The 16,881-nt window shown below is 36.4% G+C and overlaps 1 protein-coding gene across 1 annotated transcript in view; it reads right to left on the bottom strand.

Moving 5' to 3' along the window:
- Window positions 1-16,881, bottom strand: part of AlaRS (alanine--tRNA ligase, cytoplasmic) — a 329,791-nt gene that overhangs the window by 79,593 nt on the left and 233,317 nt on the right. Inside the window, exon 16 of the mRNA XM_090398495.1 lies at window positions 3,078-3,190. Within this exon, the coding sequence (XP_090254621.1) occupies window positions 3,078-3,190 (113 nt within the window). The remainder of the gene's footprint in view (window positions 1-3,077; window positions 3,191-16,881) is intronic.

Below are 16,881 nucleotides of genomic sequence, written 5' to 3'. Positions count from 1 at the left end.
AAAATAAAAAAAAAAAATTTACAAGGCTAAAAAAAAGAAACTAGAAAAAATGAACAAATTAAATAAAACCATTTCTCAAACTAAAAGCAATCATTATTTGGGAACTTTAATATGAGGAGGAAGAAGAATAAATGTTAATGAAGTCATCTGAAATAGAAGATAAATTACTTGTTAATAGCTTGATAAAAAGGAAGGTAGAAATGGCATGATCTATAACAAGGGTAGGATAATGGGAATCTTACTGCCTATAGAACGTAAAAGACAAGACAAGAAAAGAAAGAAACCCGACGGTAGAAGGATAACATGATATACAAGAATAGCAAAGGATAGATGAAGAACATGGTGGCTCTGTTTCGAAGATGCATCATCAAAAGAAACGGCAAATAAGCTTTATAAACTCAAAAAAGTTTTTAAAAACATCTTTTTTAAAAAGATGTCAGGATACAAGAGTGATACCAAACTGCGTTAAAATGAAGACCAATTTCCATTCCAAAAAAGCACTCCGCATATATAACTGTGCCAGCCTGGCATTACTACACGAGCAAATCACCTCTATTTGTGCCACCCTCCAGTGATGAACGCCGCCATTGGCTCCTTACATTCAGAGCTCTACACCATTCTTAACCCTGAACTTTGGTTGATTCTCTCTCTCTGGCATTTCAGAAACTTCTGCACAGAAAGAATTTCAAAAAATAAAAAATAAACATGTCAAGAAACATAACCTGATTATAGACAAACCACAAATTCAACTGCTCCAGACAGTAGTAAACCTCTCTTCCAAAAGGCTCAACGACTATGCCGTCAGCACCCTTTGCCATCGCTCCGAAGGAAGTGCCGGTGCTTGATGTATTGGTTAACATCGAACGTGGGATCGGTGGCTTACCGTCGGAGATAGCCAACAACATCAGACTTGACGTAGCCAACATCCTCGCTCATTCTTTGCCTCCAAAAAGTAATTTATCATATGCCCAATGCACGGCTCCTGAAATTAAAGAAAGAAAAATGTATCGTCATCACCAGAGCGGATAAGGATAATGCCACAGTAGTTCTTAATACCAGTGAATACAGTCGATGAATATCATCCTCTGCAATTGTGCTACCTACATCCCACTAGAACACGACCCCACAAAAACATGAGTTAAGAAATTAAAAATCTTACTTAAAAAAGTATCTTCCTGGCCCCCTGACATCATGAAAAAACTTAAACCTTTCCGCTCCCGTCCCCCCCCTGAATATACGGTTTACTAAAAATTCACAAACCCAATTCCCCACTCAGACCTATAGTAGATGCCATCAATGCACCTTGCTACAGACTGTCTAAACAGCTGGCCAACTCCCTGACCCCCCCCCCTCCCTCACTGGAAGGTCCATATAAAAAACTCCTCTACGCACGTTAAAGCCCTCATAGAAAATTTAACCTTGAATAATGCAGACATATTGGTAAGCTTTGATATCTCCTCTTTGTTTACCAATATTCGCTTAACTAACACAGTATCTCTCTTAGAAAACGTTTTTCCATCTGACATCTTAGATCTCTTTTCCTTTGCCATTAACTCTGGGTATTTTTCTTGGAAGAAAAAAATCTACAAGCAGATAGAGGGAACCGCCATGGGTTCCCCCCTCTCACTCCCTCTTGTCAATTTCTATATGGAAGATTTCGAAAAACGAGCCATAGACTCAGCCCCACTCAAACCTTATATCTGGCAAAGATATGTAGATGATGTGTTCTCTATTTGGCCTCATGGTCCAGACACGTTAGACTCCTTCCTCAGTCATCTCAATAGCCTACATCCAAGAATCCAGTTTACTATGGAAAAGGAAAAGAACAATTGTTTATCCATCCTAGACACCTTAGTTACACGCCTGCCTAATGATACACTTGCCTTCACTGTATACAGAAAACCCACACACACAGGCAGATACATTCACAAACTCTCACATCACCACCCCTCTCAACAATATGGCATTATTAAAACTCTTAACAAGAGAGCCCACAATCTTTGTTCCAATGGAACTGCCCCCACTAGTGAGCTTAACCACATACACAGCACTTTCCTCTCCAATGGCTACAGCGATCACAGTATCAAAAAAATAATCAGTTCCTCCCCCATTCCCCATCCTTCTTGTCAACAAGATTTTAAAAATGCCATCACCATACCCTACATCCGTGGCACATCCAAAAAAATAGCCAAGATACTAAAAAAGTACAACCTACACACAGCATATAAGCCCCACCGCAAACTTGCTACCCTTATCCGTTCTATGAAAGATCAGCTTCCTCCTCTCTCTCTGCCTGGAGTTTACAAAGTACCCTGTTCCTGTAAGCTGGCATACTTTGGACAGACAGGCAGATCAGCATCCATCTGCCTGGAGGAACACAAGTCTTACATCTATAAACACAACTATGGTCATTCAGGCTTGGCTGACCATGTCTTGGACACCACCCACAAAGTATAATGGAAGAAAACCACCATTCTCCACCACTTCTCCACACTATTCTCCACAAAGAATAGTGTCTCTTTCTTGAATTCTCCAAATTCAAGAAAGAGACACTATTCTTAGAAGCAGCAGCAGCTCTCTGAAATCAACCAAATCTTAATAAATACGGTTGCATTAAGCTTCCGAAGATTTGGGAAACACTCATCACCAGAGGTCCCACCTTACATTCCAGGCCACTTACAACTGCCCTTAGAGGGTGCTCCGCCTACACAGGACTTTAGTGTCACCCACGTAGTTGGGTTAAGTATTGTTTGATATTTGGGTTATGTTACATTAATTATTTTTGTAATCCCCGTAGATGTCCTAGTGACTAGGACGAAATATAGGAAGTATTAAATTCTGTTTTAATCCTTTCCGAGTGTTGTAAAAAATCTATTGAGCCTCCAACATGATGTCCTCACAGCACTTAAGCCTTTAAACACAAAAACTCAAAAAAGTTATAGTTCTCTAGGAGACTACAAATGCTGTCAATTCAAATGACAATTAAAACACCATTTACCACATAACAAAACAATGGTTACTGCAGAAATCAATAATTCTCTGCAATAAAATAATATAGTTTACAATAGGTAACTTACGTTCCACCACAAAATTCCACAGATGTAACTGAGCCACCAGGCCCAGAAGGATCTGAGACCAAAACATCAACAGCAATGCCAATAGATACTACTCTAACAGGATCAGGATATGTCTGTATAAAGATTATATTCATATTTTAACTGTTTTAAATATTTTCATCACACAAGTTTTGCATAAACTAAATTTCACAGTTCTTGTTACTAGAGATATAAAAAATACATCATCTAGCTTGTAACTTATAAGTTTGCCATTGCAACACAGCGATAGCAATCTAACAAAAAGTCCTGAACAAAGTGACAGCTATATTAAGCCACCACTGTTAATACAAAGCTCAAAACATTCAGTATAACAACCCAAATCTACTCTCAGGATTTGTAAATATCAGAAAATTTCTAGTCTGGTTGACTAAGCAACTAGGCTGTTAAATTTGCTCTATGCTACAATTGAGTCTGCAGATTCAAACCCCTACTCTATGTGTGGACGATTATGAATATCTTTAAGTATTAAATGACTCACTGCCAAGTGTGAAACCAGTATCTTGCTTATCCTAGTTTGAGGCAGCTTGAAAAAGTTCCATATTTGGTCTTCAGAGCATGACTATGATACTAATGTATTATATGAATATTATATGCATCACAGCAAATTTATTTATTATCTGAATGCATGTACTTATCTACCTATCCTACATCTAATGACAAGTTCTAATGGTTATACTGCTAGATAAGAGATGTAAAAGAAGATCACGTAAAAATCTCCCATAATTATAATTTTCTTGTTTTTGATTTTTTTTAACTGTATTATAAATATTAAGTATAAATTTCATAAATAGGCTTTAACATTAAAGTTTAACTACATGATGTAAACATTTTTTAAAATCTTATTGACATTTCTTAGTACAATTGTATACCTCATATTACTGGCACCACCATATGATTAAGCAGTGGTGATACAAAAGGAAAACTGAAATATATTTTAAACAGTCAACTTAATATTGTAATCCTTAGGGTGTTTCATATTGATATTATGTATGCATTTTTCTATAGTAGTCATTAAATCATGTAATTATACTAATAGCAGTAAGCATTCTGTCAAGTTTTTGCTCTACATCTTAATATGAGAGAGAGAGTGAAAGGAGAAAAACTGTGGATTTGAATTCAGTAATTGTGGAAAATATTTTGTATGGATCCTTATCTACTCTACAAGGCAGAACTATGAAGAACAATACAATGCATTGCACCTTCACATATCACTGAAAATGCTATGTGAAGTTAAAACTGATATCTAGGACCAATATGAAGGTATTGCTATCAACAATAGCATAATCAATGAGACTTTCTTATTTCTTCTTTCCTCTACATGAATTTTTATATTTATATATTAGAGTATGAAGCTAGTAATGACCAGTCCATTTACTGAGCAGAAATCATAGTAATAAGCAGATGCTTATTACTAAGATTGGTCCAATATTTCTTACCCTGAAGTTTAGAAATCTAACAAGAATCAGCTATTTTGCTTATACAAGCATACTCTGGTTATAAGGCATGTTAAGTCCCGACCACCATTGTATAGTGTATCACTACTTTTTTTTTCCCCCTCGTAGATGCATATAATGATTTAATGACATTTTTAGTGGTCATTTATGCACATAACTGGCTTAAATAAATGCAAATGAAAAATTTAGAATAATTTTTTTTCACTAATGAAAAATTTATTAAGGAAATATGACAGAGTTTTGTCATCAGTCTGAATGATTAAAAATTCTTCCATTTAATAAAATTGTTGCATTTACGGATAACTGTAGTATTAACTAGTGTAGCACTTTTCACTTTACCTTTGTTTTTAGCAACTGTAATAGCAGCAGTGCTAGAAAGTTTGATACACCATTTAATCATTTTAATCTTAGTATCTAAAGTAATAGCACTGCTCATCTTCTTCTATTCACCCAAAGTAACAACAACACCCTTATTTTGAATTTTATCTGCCATTAGCAACAATAAAATAAAATAATTCTTATAAACAGTTCATTATTCACAGCAAAACATTAAAACACAGAGAATGTAGTGAGCAACAATATCACAAACAGTTCACAAAAAAAAATACATAGGTTGATTCATGGGAGTGTCGTGTTGCTACAACCATCATGCAAACAAATGCAACATCATATCGATGGGCACTGGTCATAATTGAAAAGCATCATAAATAAAGCATTGTAAGGTAGGGTATTACTGTACAAGGAACAGGCAAGAAGGGTGGAAACTAGCATGCCAACTAAGGAACAATCCAAAGAAATGTTTTGCCATGAAGCATGTAAAAGAATGCTTATGGAAGGATGACTTTAATGAATGCACATGGAGGGAGGCAACAGAAGTAGAAGAAATTGTGGAATTACTGAGGGATAATGCAGAGACTGATGTGATAATGACTTGCTGTTAAAACAGGAGATGATGATCTGAGGTCTTTAGGATGTTAACAAATCCCAATGTGAATATAGCAATGGGACTGGATGTGATAGTGACATGTGTGTTATGAGAAAATAAGAGATATGGCAATGTGTCTTATTTAATTTAAGGCTGTTTAGTTAGAATCTCAGCATCAGCAATGTGAATTTGAAGGGTGATATATATATCGATAAGTTGGGATAAGGAAGTTATTAGTCTCCTTTACAAGCCTTTAATATAGCTACATCTAAATGTCTACAGTGGATGATTTGGTCCTGTGAGTTTCTTAAAGATGAGGAAGGATGGGAATGGAGAGTATCCATACAGTATCTATGAGGAGAGATAGAAGGTTTGTTGTTATAAAGTATGGATGATAAGCATAAATGAAGATATATGATAGCAACCTAACTAAAACAAAACTTCATAGGTGTTCCATATGATGATAAACTGAAGGTTTCTGGGATCCAATGATATTACTTGATAGAAAAAAGGTTACTAAAAGAGCTCTATAAAGTAAATGCCGAAGAAATTTTTCAGGCAGGACAGGGCGGGACAAAATGATAACCCCCCCCCCCAAAAAAAAAAAGTTGTGTGGCAGTGTAGTTAGCAAGGACAAGACTAGAATTTTTGCATGGAGTGTGCTTAATGAATAAAATGGATTGCTAGAGGCGGTTATAAGTTCTCTGTTAGTGAATGATCTCCCCCCCCATTACTGCTGCTGTCTTAGAAAGATGATCCCTGACAGCTCTACATTTTATTAGTAGACATAAGTATAAATTCTTTGAATCAGCCTTATGAATATAATACACATAAGTCAACTTCAGCAAGCATTACAAACATATGAGTGAATTTAAAAGATATTTTTGTTGCAGACAGGCAACTGAACAATGAAATTAATAATATATCTTGTTTAATTTTAGGAAGTTATCTGAATTTAATTTTGAGTCTTTCTTAAATATAGTAAGGGTATTTCTCTGTTGTCTCTCTGTCTCAGATACCTCATATCTGAGACAGAGAAAGAGAGAGAGAGAGAGTTTCTTCATCTCTTATAATAGAGATCATCCTCTTTTTCAGCATATGTACAATACCTAAAAAATGGATATCCTAAAAAAAATGGCACAAAGAATGCTATTTTCTAATCCCTCTCCACAACAGATCAATGACAGATTACGGAACCTTGGTTTGCATCTCTTTTATAGGTGAACCTTTGCTAAAAATTGCAAATCTCCTGATATTAGGGTAGCCTTCAAACCTATTATGACAGTATGAAATCTGTTACACCCGCTCAAGGATCACAACCCTTTCAACAAACATCCTAAAGTAGTTTACAATATTCCATGTTCTTGTGGCCTTACATAGGGAAAACATCAAGAAGTTTAGAAATAAGACAAAAGGAGTATACTGGAGACATTAATAACAACAGAGAAGACAGCTCAGGCCTGGCATTAAATTTCTCCCACACTCAACCACAACAGTGAATGGGACAAGACTCCAAGTGACTTCCAAATGAGTGACATTTGGAAGTCACTCATTAGATCTTTAAACACATTGGACTTTGATATTTCTGCAAACAAACTATCAGGCGCAGCTGCTGGACAATGACTGATCATGTGTTTCGACGTGTTCCTACACATTCGGTGTTTTTAGTCATGTAATATGTAATGATTCATATTTAACGCTTGTTGTATATTTATTTGTGTGTTTATCCTAACCCAGACAAAGCCACTAGCTTAAGTAACAAAACTAGCAGGTTTATTAAATAATTATTATGACCTATAAACCCACAGTTAGTTATATTTTTATTACATTAGTTTTCTTGATGAAAAAAATTAACATACTCATCATGAACTAACTTAAAGGGTGGTAGGTTATTTATTATGCTTCTTTTAATAATTTTCATTGATTTTAATTCTTAAATGCTACACAAAGGTCAGCTAAGAGCATAGTATAATCAACTATACTGTACTAAGAAGTGTGAGACATCTACACAAGTATAAACCATTACTCTCACTAGTTGGGGAAACCAGATGTTCAAAAATGATCCTCAGTATTTTTATATGATATTTTATCATATTTTCCATATAAAATATAAATGAGATGGCAGCAACAGAATACACTGATGTATTTACATTTTGCTAACTTTCATATGTGGGAATGATATATATAAATATGATTAGTTTTCCCTTATTATAAACAATTTCTTTAGGTATTCAAAATTACACAAAAAGCTGTTTATAGGAAACAGAAACAAACATCATAACCAGTGTTGTTAATAAATAATGTGTTGGTGTAGGTGATGAAGGTAGTTGCAGTTCATTGTAGTTGGCAGATTGTGAGTGGTAGAGACAGAGTTGTAGAGAAGATGCCCTCCCTCGATGAGTCTTTGGATTCCCTGCAGGTGTCACGTAATAATAATTCTGCTAATTTAAAAAAACTCTATGCATGAACCTATTGTTAGGGTTTGTCCTCTCTCTCACTACCCCCACTTTCTTTTTTTTATATCTGGTCCACACACAAAAGGCCACAGGATCTATAGTACAGTAGTGTCATGTGTGGACAAGAGGAATAAAAGAGAGGAGTTTGTTCACATTTTGTTTGAACAGCTGAGGGTCATAATCTTTGGGCAAGTCAGAGTGGGGGAAACTGTTCCAAAGGCCAGAAGTAGATGGAATAAAAGAGGAGGCAGTGAAGTTAGTTCAGTATATTTTCAGATGGATTGTAAAAGGGTACTGGTTTAATGATTTTGCAGAAGAATGAAAAAACATCTTGAAATAGCATCTTATGTGAAAAAGTACATCAGGTTTTTCTGGTAGCTGCAGAAGCTATAGTTGAAATATGGTTGTGCCAGGAAAGATTAGAGGTGCACATCAGTCCAAGAAGAGAAATCTGATGGTGTTTGGACATTTCAGTATTACTGAAGGATGGATGTAAGCTATTTCTTGTGAGAGATCAGACAGAACTGGGTTTTTGTAGCAGTGAAGAGTTTACAAGGCTGTCCTTGCCCCACTGGGATATAGCTAGGAGATCCGAGTTCAGGTCCCTGGTCAAGGTAGATCTTGAGGATTCTAATACTTGAGCACTAACAGGTTTGTCAAATGAAAAGGAGGAATAGTGTACTGTTCTCAGCAAAGTGACCAGTGAGAGAATTGGCAATCCAGTTTCAGAATTGGAAAGGCAAACAATAAGATAGCAGTTTGGCGAGTAGGCCCCCTGTGCCAAACCCAATCAAATGCCTATGAAATGTTGACAGCAAACACGTGAGTATCTCCAATTTCTCCATGGCTTGAGTCCATAGGCGGGTGGTGGAAGCACAAACAACTGTAGATTACAACTGGCTGAATCCATACTGCTGGTCACTGATTAGTTGGTATGTCTCTAGAAGGTTCAAGAGCTGGTTGTTGATGATCCTCTCCATAATTTTTGAGAGAACAGAAGCGAGAGAAATTGGATGCTAGTTTGTTGGTTGACTTTTATCACCTTTCTTTGGGATGGGCTGGATGTGAACCTGTTTCCATGTTGTAGGGTAGATGCCAGTTCAGTAGGATAGACCGAAGAGGCGATACAGGATAGATGTTAGTTCTGGGACACAAATTTTTAACAATAGGTGGGATAGAACCAGGATCAGATGCCTTGTTTGTGTTTGAGTTAAGGATTATTCACGTTTCTTTTTGTCGGAGACACAAAGTTAACTGTTCTGGAGTGGAGGGAACTTTGCCCAAGTCATCAAGAGTGATATTAGTAAGTTTGCCTTGTCCTTAGGTGAGGTAACTACAGTACCATCTGGATGTGAGAGTGGTGGAAAATGGGTGGGCAGAAGTTGCACCCAATGGCCTTGGAAAGGGACCAGAAGGAGCAACTGCCATTTGAGTAGGAGGCAAGTTTGCAGCATTTGGCCCTTTCAAAGTCTCACTTGGACTTGGTGATGATTCTTTTACAACTGTTGTGGGCTGCAGTATAGGCAGAGAGGGCAAATGGAGTTTTGGTCTTCAGCCAATTGTGGTTAAGCAGGGTTTTTTTCCCTTTTTACAGCACTGGCACACTTTTTTGAGAACCAAGGCTTGGGTGGTGGCTGATAATTTGGGCGGAAGGTATGAAAGCTTTCATTCCTGTGAGAATGATTTCTGTTATTTGGTCTGATCAGGTGTTTAGATCAGAAGAAGTAAAGCAGTAGTTGAACCATGGGAAGGAGGAATATAAGTCACTGAGATCCTCCCATTTGGCACCCTTAGTGCCACAGGACTGTGAACTGGTGAGTGTGGGTTGTTCTGCAGCAAAAGAGACATATGAGGTTGTGGTCAGAGGTTCCAAGAGGAGAACTGACAAACATGGTATACCTGGAAGAGAAACTTGTTGAGAAGAGTTCAGGTGTGTTGGCAAATTGGAGGGGGGTGTCTGATATTCTGTTGGGAAGATTGAAGATCTGAGATAGGTAATTGCTGATGGTGAACACCTCAGCATCCCTGCCTGCTTCATCAATGAAACTGGAGAAGGGGAAGCCGACATGAGTTGACTGAAGTCCCCCAAGAAGCATGACTTCACTATTTGGGTTTAGAATGTAGAAAGTTGAGCTTTAGAGAGAGAGAGAGAGAGAGAAAGTTGAAGAGGTCAGAGTAGTTGACAGAGTTTGAAGAGTGATAGAGGGAGCATATGAAAAGGGCAGGTTGATTTGGTAGAGAAATTTTGAGCCAAAGAAGATCAAACAGTGGGGGATTCAAGGATTTGCAGTCTCTGGCATGGTTATGACGGTTCTCACGAATACAAAAGTGCCATCCTTGTAGCAGAAAGAACTGTGTAATGTGTAGTTTTGGAAGTTGAGTGTAAAGTACCAAGCATTCTGAAATTTCTTCAGATATCCTACGCTATTGATACTATGAGAGAGGGGAAAAAAAAAAAAAAAAAAGAATCTGTAGAAATTATGTTAAATCAATGCATGTCTAAGAAGTTTTTATCTTTCTAATTATTGAAAGTGAATTTGGGGTTTTGGCAAGCATTGTCGTCACAAAACAATATCTTCCTTAGTTGGAGGAAATGCCAAATTAACCTGGCATTGTGGAAAGGAAGCTTGCTGGATTCAGGCCAAACAGAGGCTGTAAGAATCAGATCTTCACTTTAAGACAAATAGGTGGGATGTCTTTCATTACCTGGTAAAATACCACCACCACCTTGCTTATTAGAGACATGAAGTGCTTGAGTTTGAGGTTGGCAGTTGAGGATTCTAAAAGGAATAGTAGTTCTGATTTAGATGATTAGTGGATGTGGAAACAAACTTTTCTATTGGTAAGAATTAGTTTGGGGGGTTGCTTCATTGGATTTCTGTCTTTAATGATTTTTTATTGGATTTTTGGTGTTTTTGTGGTTTTTTTTCCCCCAAGTTTTGTGTGTGGGAGAATTTGAGATCTGCAGTAAAAATGCATTTCTTTCAGTTGTGGTTCATTGTATTTGGTGAGGAAGAGATAAAAAGGAAGTGGGGCATACAGTGAGAGGTGACAGACTCACAAACATACTGCCAACACAGAGGGGAGTCTGTCTCCTTCCATACTTGGCCTCGACAGTTACCCCTGCGGCCACAGCATTTGATCTCCCTCCAGTCACGAATTAGCAAAATATGTATAATAAATTTAATTTAATCCTTTATCCTAATGAGAGCAAACAAAGTTTGCACCTGAAAACATCTTCAGGACTGAATATAGTGTTGTACTATCTTACATGGGTAAGTAGTACAACACCAAGCAACTCGTAGCAAAGGTGGAGCAAGCTACCAACACTCCTATCCCAGTATCTCCCATAATACAAAACACATCTCCTTGTGGATATGTATACTGTTATGCATTAAGGGATTGGCCACTACCCAGACTAGTTTCGACCTTTATTGAGGTCTCTTCAGTGGGAGCCAGGCCCAGAGTTGGAGATACCAGGCAGAAGTGGTAACAAGGTCATCTTTACCTATAGGAGTTGCCAAATGGTTTGCTCTCACTGGGATAAAGGATTAAACTAAATTTATTATAGTCTAACCTAGTGAAAAATAAACTTTTAGCAAAATATGTGGTTGCAGGATTTTTTGCTAGCTGTTCAGGAAGCCTCCAGGTTCAGTCCTGTGTACTAACCAGTAGCCAACCTGCAGAACCGTTTTTTTACTGCTGTCCCCTCAAATGGAAGAGTCATGGCGCCTACAGTGAGTTGGTATGTTTTTGAGGGTATTATTCTTACTACATGTAAGAAGAGGGGAGGGGGACAGAAACCAGGATCCTTGTTCTAGAGACAAAATATCACTGCAGCCAGTTCATGTCTCTAATAAGCAAGGTGGTGGTATTTTACCAGATGATGAAAGACATTCCACCTACAGGTTAATTTGGCATTTCCTCCAACTAGGGAAGATATTGTTTTGCAACAACAATGCTCGCCAAAGCCCCAAATTCACTTTGCAGTAATCAGAAAGATAAAAACTTCTTAGACATTTAAATGCATTGATTTAACATAATTTCTACAGATTCTAATTTTTATTTTATTTTTTCAAAACAGCAACAGTGTAGGATATCTGAGGAAATTTCAGAATGCTTGGTACTTTTCAGCTTGGAAATCATTTGGGTTAGCCAAAGAACATATCTTGAAAGAGTTGTGTCCTTGAGTCTCTGATACTTTATATCTGACATATGCTTCAGTACAATGTAAAATAGATTTTTCCATCTATCCACAATGCTGGGTGTTATAACTACACCATGCATGATAACCCCACAATATTTCAGTAGACAATGTACACTCAGTGAAGAATTACGTAAGTATTTCTATACTGAGTTCCTGGTAAGATTTATACAGGTATACTTGAGAAGGATTGTGGAAAGGAAGCTTTTTGAAGAACAAGCTAGATTCAGGCCAAATAGATGCTGTCACGATCAGATCTTCACTTTAAGACAAGTATTTGAGAAATTGCGATGAATTAATATAATGATAGAAGACCTATATCACAAAAGCAGAAAAGTCGGTCAAAACATAAACAGAGAAAAAACTAAAATCATGTTTAATCATTTTGTAATATCAAAAAACATAATAATAGAAAACAATTTCTTGGAAAGAGTCTCTTCATATACATATTTATGTCATCTCATTGATCTAAACTGTGGACTCCAAAAGGAAATAAATAGAAGAGTTCAACTTGCTTGGAGTGCATTCAGAAAATTGAAAAGCATTTTTCAAAACAATGATGTTCCACTCTGTTTAAAAAGGAAGACATTTAATCAGTGTTAATTCCGGTCATCTCATATGGTTGTGAAACTTGGTTGCCAACAAAAGCACTGGCAAATAAATTAACAACTTAAAAAAAAAGGAGAGGTTGACGCTAGCCATCACATTAAAAGATAAGAAGCGAAACACCGGGATAAGAAGCCAGACTCCCATCACTGGCATTATTCTTCACCAGAAGCGACTAAAATGGAAATGGGCCAGACATCTATCCAGAAGTGAAGATGAGTGATGGACCACCATACTAACGAACTGGATTCCTAAAGAAGGGAAACGAGGCCAAGGATATCGTAAAAGAAGGTGGAGTGATGAATTGTCAAATTTTATTGGGAAAATTTGGTCAACCATTGCCAAGAACAGAGAAAGGTGGAAAGAATGGGAGGAGGCCTTCGTCCAGCAGTGGACAGAAGATGGCTGAAAAGAAGAAGTAGTAGTTGAGAAATCATGGGAATATAACAAAGATTTGTATTTAAGCTTTGTAGATCTGGAAAAGACATATGACAAGGTGCCAAGAGAAAAGCTATTCAAAATGCTACAGTTGTATGGTGTCAATTAGGCATTATATCAAGCAATACTTAGTCTTTACCTGATAAGTAAGACAGCAGTTAAAATTCAAGGAAGTACAGGAAGATGGTTTATGTTAATTCTGGTGTCAGACAAGGATGTACATTATCCCCTCTGTTATTCATTATCTATATGGATCACATTATGAAGAAAAGTGGTATTAAACCTAATATCAAAATTGGAGATATTAATCTCAGCTCCCTGCTTTATGTGGATGATGTCATACTTCTAAATAAATCCAGTACAAGTCTGCAAGATTCCCCAACTAAATTGAATAACTATTGTAATAGATTTGGTATGAATGTCAGGCAATAACAAGGCAAAGACAATGAAAATAGGCAGAATCATTGAAAATATCAACTGCACTGTGAATGGAGAACCTATAGAACAAGTAAAACATTTCAGTTACTTAGGCATGATTTTTAGTAATAATGATAAAATAAACATGGAAATAAGACAGCAGAATCAGCAAAGCTGGTATGGTAGGAAGCCAACTGAATAACTTTATATGGAATAAGAGAAATTAGTCCAAAGAGTAAATTAGCTGTATGCAAGACAGTTCAAACCAATTTTAACTTATGGAATCGAGAGCTGGGTTAGAAATAAAACACTTGACCAAGGTAGAGACCGCAGATATGAGAGTACTGAGAAAGATTAGGGGCATGAACAGATGGTATCAATGGCAATACCATATTAAACATGAGGATATTAGGAAAGAACTTGACAATGTTAGCATTCAGGAATCTGTTAGCAGAGCTAGTGTCTCAGGTAGTATTCACTTAAAGAATCGGAGAGGAAAGATTAACAAAACAAGTGTTCTCTGCCAGGTTGGCAGGAAAAAGCCCCAGATTAAGACCAAGATATAGGTGGGTTGATACAGTAAAAACTGCTTAAGAAGATGGAAATATAACATCTGATAGTGTTGGAGTCTTGAAAGGTAATAGATGATTTGGAGGAAAATTGTAGATAGGAAGTTAGTAATGATGTAAATTTTTCATGTAGTACTATCTTATCCTGTACACTACTTGAGGGTACATCTCAGTAATTTGATGATGTTCAAGGATTTGTTAAATCCTTAAACATCATCACTTACTTTGCACTTGAACAGAGTGCAAAGTAAGGATCTACCTGGATAGTAGTGGATCCAACATGGAAAAAGAAGTCTGGAAAAAAAAGGAAACAGGTGGTCCATAATATCAAATTACAATTCTGTAAGGAGATTAATAAGGAATTGAAGTTCTTTGGCTAACTAATCCTCAACTAATTCTTAAAATACCATTTATGGAAGGTTAGAAAGAAACATTGATTTGAAAACCAGCAATATGACATCCAAATGCTTTACAATATTGTACTGTGGAAATTTTATTATTCAGTCAGACAATTTTGTATTTAGAAAGAAGCATTCTAGGAGAAATCAAATTTATCACTAGATGGTGTAGACCACCCACATTATTCAATACTCACCAGGGGGAGATAAAATTCTGCCTATTCTTGCTATGAGAGATTTTTTAAATAGTTTCATCCTCTTAATTCAATGTGGTCTTATAGTCAATTGCAGGGATGACTGGAGCGCAATCCTAGACAGAGAAGGCCAACTCAAGGAAGTAATTCAGATGGGGCTAACCATCTGGGTATTAATCATCTTTGCACTTTAGTTTCAATTAGTCTTTTGGTTGTTCATGTATATGAGATTGGTGAAAAAGGAAAACTGATAGCCTTTGGCTATATGATGATATAAAAGAGCTGAAGCCTTTTCTCTATCTCTCATGCTATCTATCTGTCTTTCTTTCTCCTAATACTATCAGGCTTTCTTGCACTGCTATATTAACTACTCTTGGCCTATGATGAGCAACCCTTTACTTTTTTTTTATCTTAATAAAAGTTAAAACCAGTCTGGGTAGTGGCCCTTCCCATTATGCATTACATTATACATGCCTGAAAGGGGGGGGGGGGGTGCTTTGCATTATGGAATGCATACTAAGGCAAGTGGTATGAAGTCATTAGCCTCTATATACAAGTAGCTCAGATGTGAATATATTTCACGTGCAAAACTTTGTTTTGCTTACTTGGAAAAAGGATTAACCTCCCTACCGGCTGAGGTGGATGAAATATCCAGCCCACCATAGCATCCTGCATGGATCAAAACTTCATCGGCATTGTCCCTTTCATCATGCCATTACCTCCCTCCACCGTTAATCCCTTCACGGTTATTTTAGAGCCATTCGTGGATTAACTGTTTGTGTCTGACTAACAGTTTGTGTCACCTGTCTTTACTCACACTGTTTTACTTGGAATTTTCTTTACTGTCTTAAAATATTTGACTTTTTTGCCTCTAAAATGATTTATTGTGTTTCTTCAAAATTTGAAACGAATTTCACATGTGCGAAAATAATTAATCCTGAAATGACCATCAATCAGCCTTTGCAATGAATCTATTTAGAAGTAGCAAATTCTGCTGTATTTTAAATTTATTCTTCAAATCACTGCAACGGAACAGTTGCACTGGTTGTTCCAATATAGAAACAACTTTTTTCGCGAATTTTCAGATGTTTGCATTGAACATATTATGTCACATATTTATATTTTTAAATAATATTTATTGAAATTAATATGACCTTTTGCTTTCTTTCCTAGCAAAATACTGTTATATGGATCATCACATTTCAGTTTTAGAAACGAATTTTTTTTGTTTTGTTTTATGAACAACAAACGATGTTATATTGCATAACTCGGTTTCCGATTGTGAATCTTTTTAGTATCAAAAATTTATATCCAATGATGTTTTAGCAGGGATTCTTCGCCTTTTCTTTCTTTTTTTTGTAGGATGCACATTACTATAATATCCAGTGCGTAACCACCGTAGATATGTTGAAAATATAATATGAAGGATATCATATACAGAATAATTCAACATTTATGCTCATTTTGAATATTTGCTAATGCTTACCCCCTCCCCATCCTTATCCTCTCCTGGAATTCAATTATATAACCACTCTAAATTTCTACAGGTTAGAAAACATTTCTAGACAGTATTCAAAATCTATTACTTCTTTTACCGTTTCAACAAAAGAAATAAGGCAATAAGATTGTTGTACCCTGAAGCTTCTAATTCTGCACTATTTCTTTGCAATCTAAAACCAGCTGTTCTACTGTCTGCTGAAATGATTTGAAATTTTAGAAATACTATGCTATATTTTCACCATATAAAATTGTTTATATGCATACCACACAAAAGAAAGTTCAGTAGTATTATTTTAGTTTCTTTTTCTTAAAATAATCTAAATATTTTTACTTATGCTTCTGGGTGCTATATCTGAAGTAATCTACGTCTTAGAAATACTTGTAGTAATCCTCTTAGCTGGTGGGAAAGGTAAAGGCTTAGATTACTCTCAGTGCTATTGAGGAAGAAAATTGAGAACGTTAAGCTAGAAGGGACACTAAAGTGCCTCAAGCTATAGTCCGAGATACTTCAAGAATGTCGTGTTTTGTTTTCAATTGTTGATTAGTAGACATATAACACAGAAGAAAATACAGACATTTCTTTAAAAGGCTGATACAGTATTTA

Source organism: Typopeltis vanoorti, chromosome 9, assembly GCF_054136105.1.
Source record: "Typopeltis vanoorti isolate ZY-2024b chromosome 9, IOZ_Tvanoo_1.0, whole genome shotgun sequence".
In the NCBI taxonomy this organism is placed as follows: Eukaryota; Metazoa; Arthropoda; class Arachnida; order Uropygi; family Thelyphonidae; genus Typopeltis; species Typopeltis vanoorti.
The sequence above is the reverse complement of the archived record's forward strand: the minus strand, read 5'-3'. Positions and strand labels throughout refer to the sequence as shown.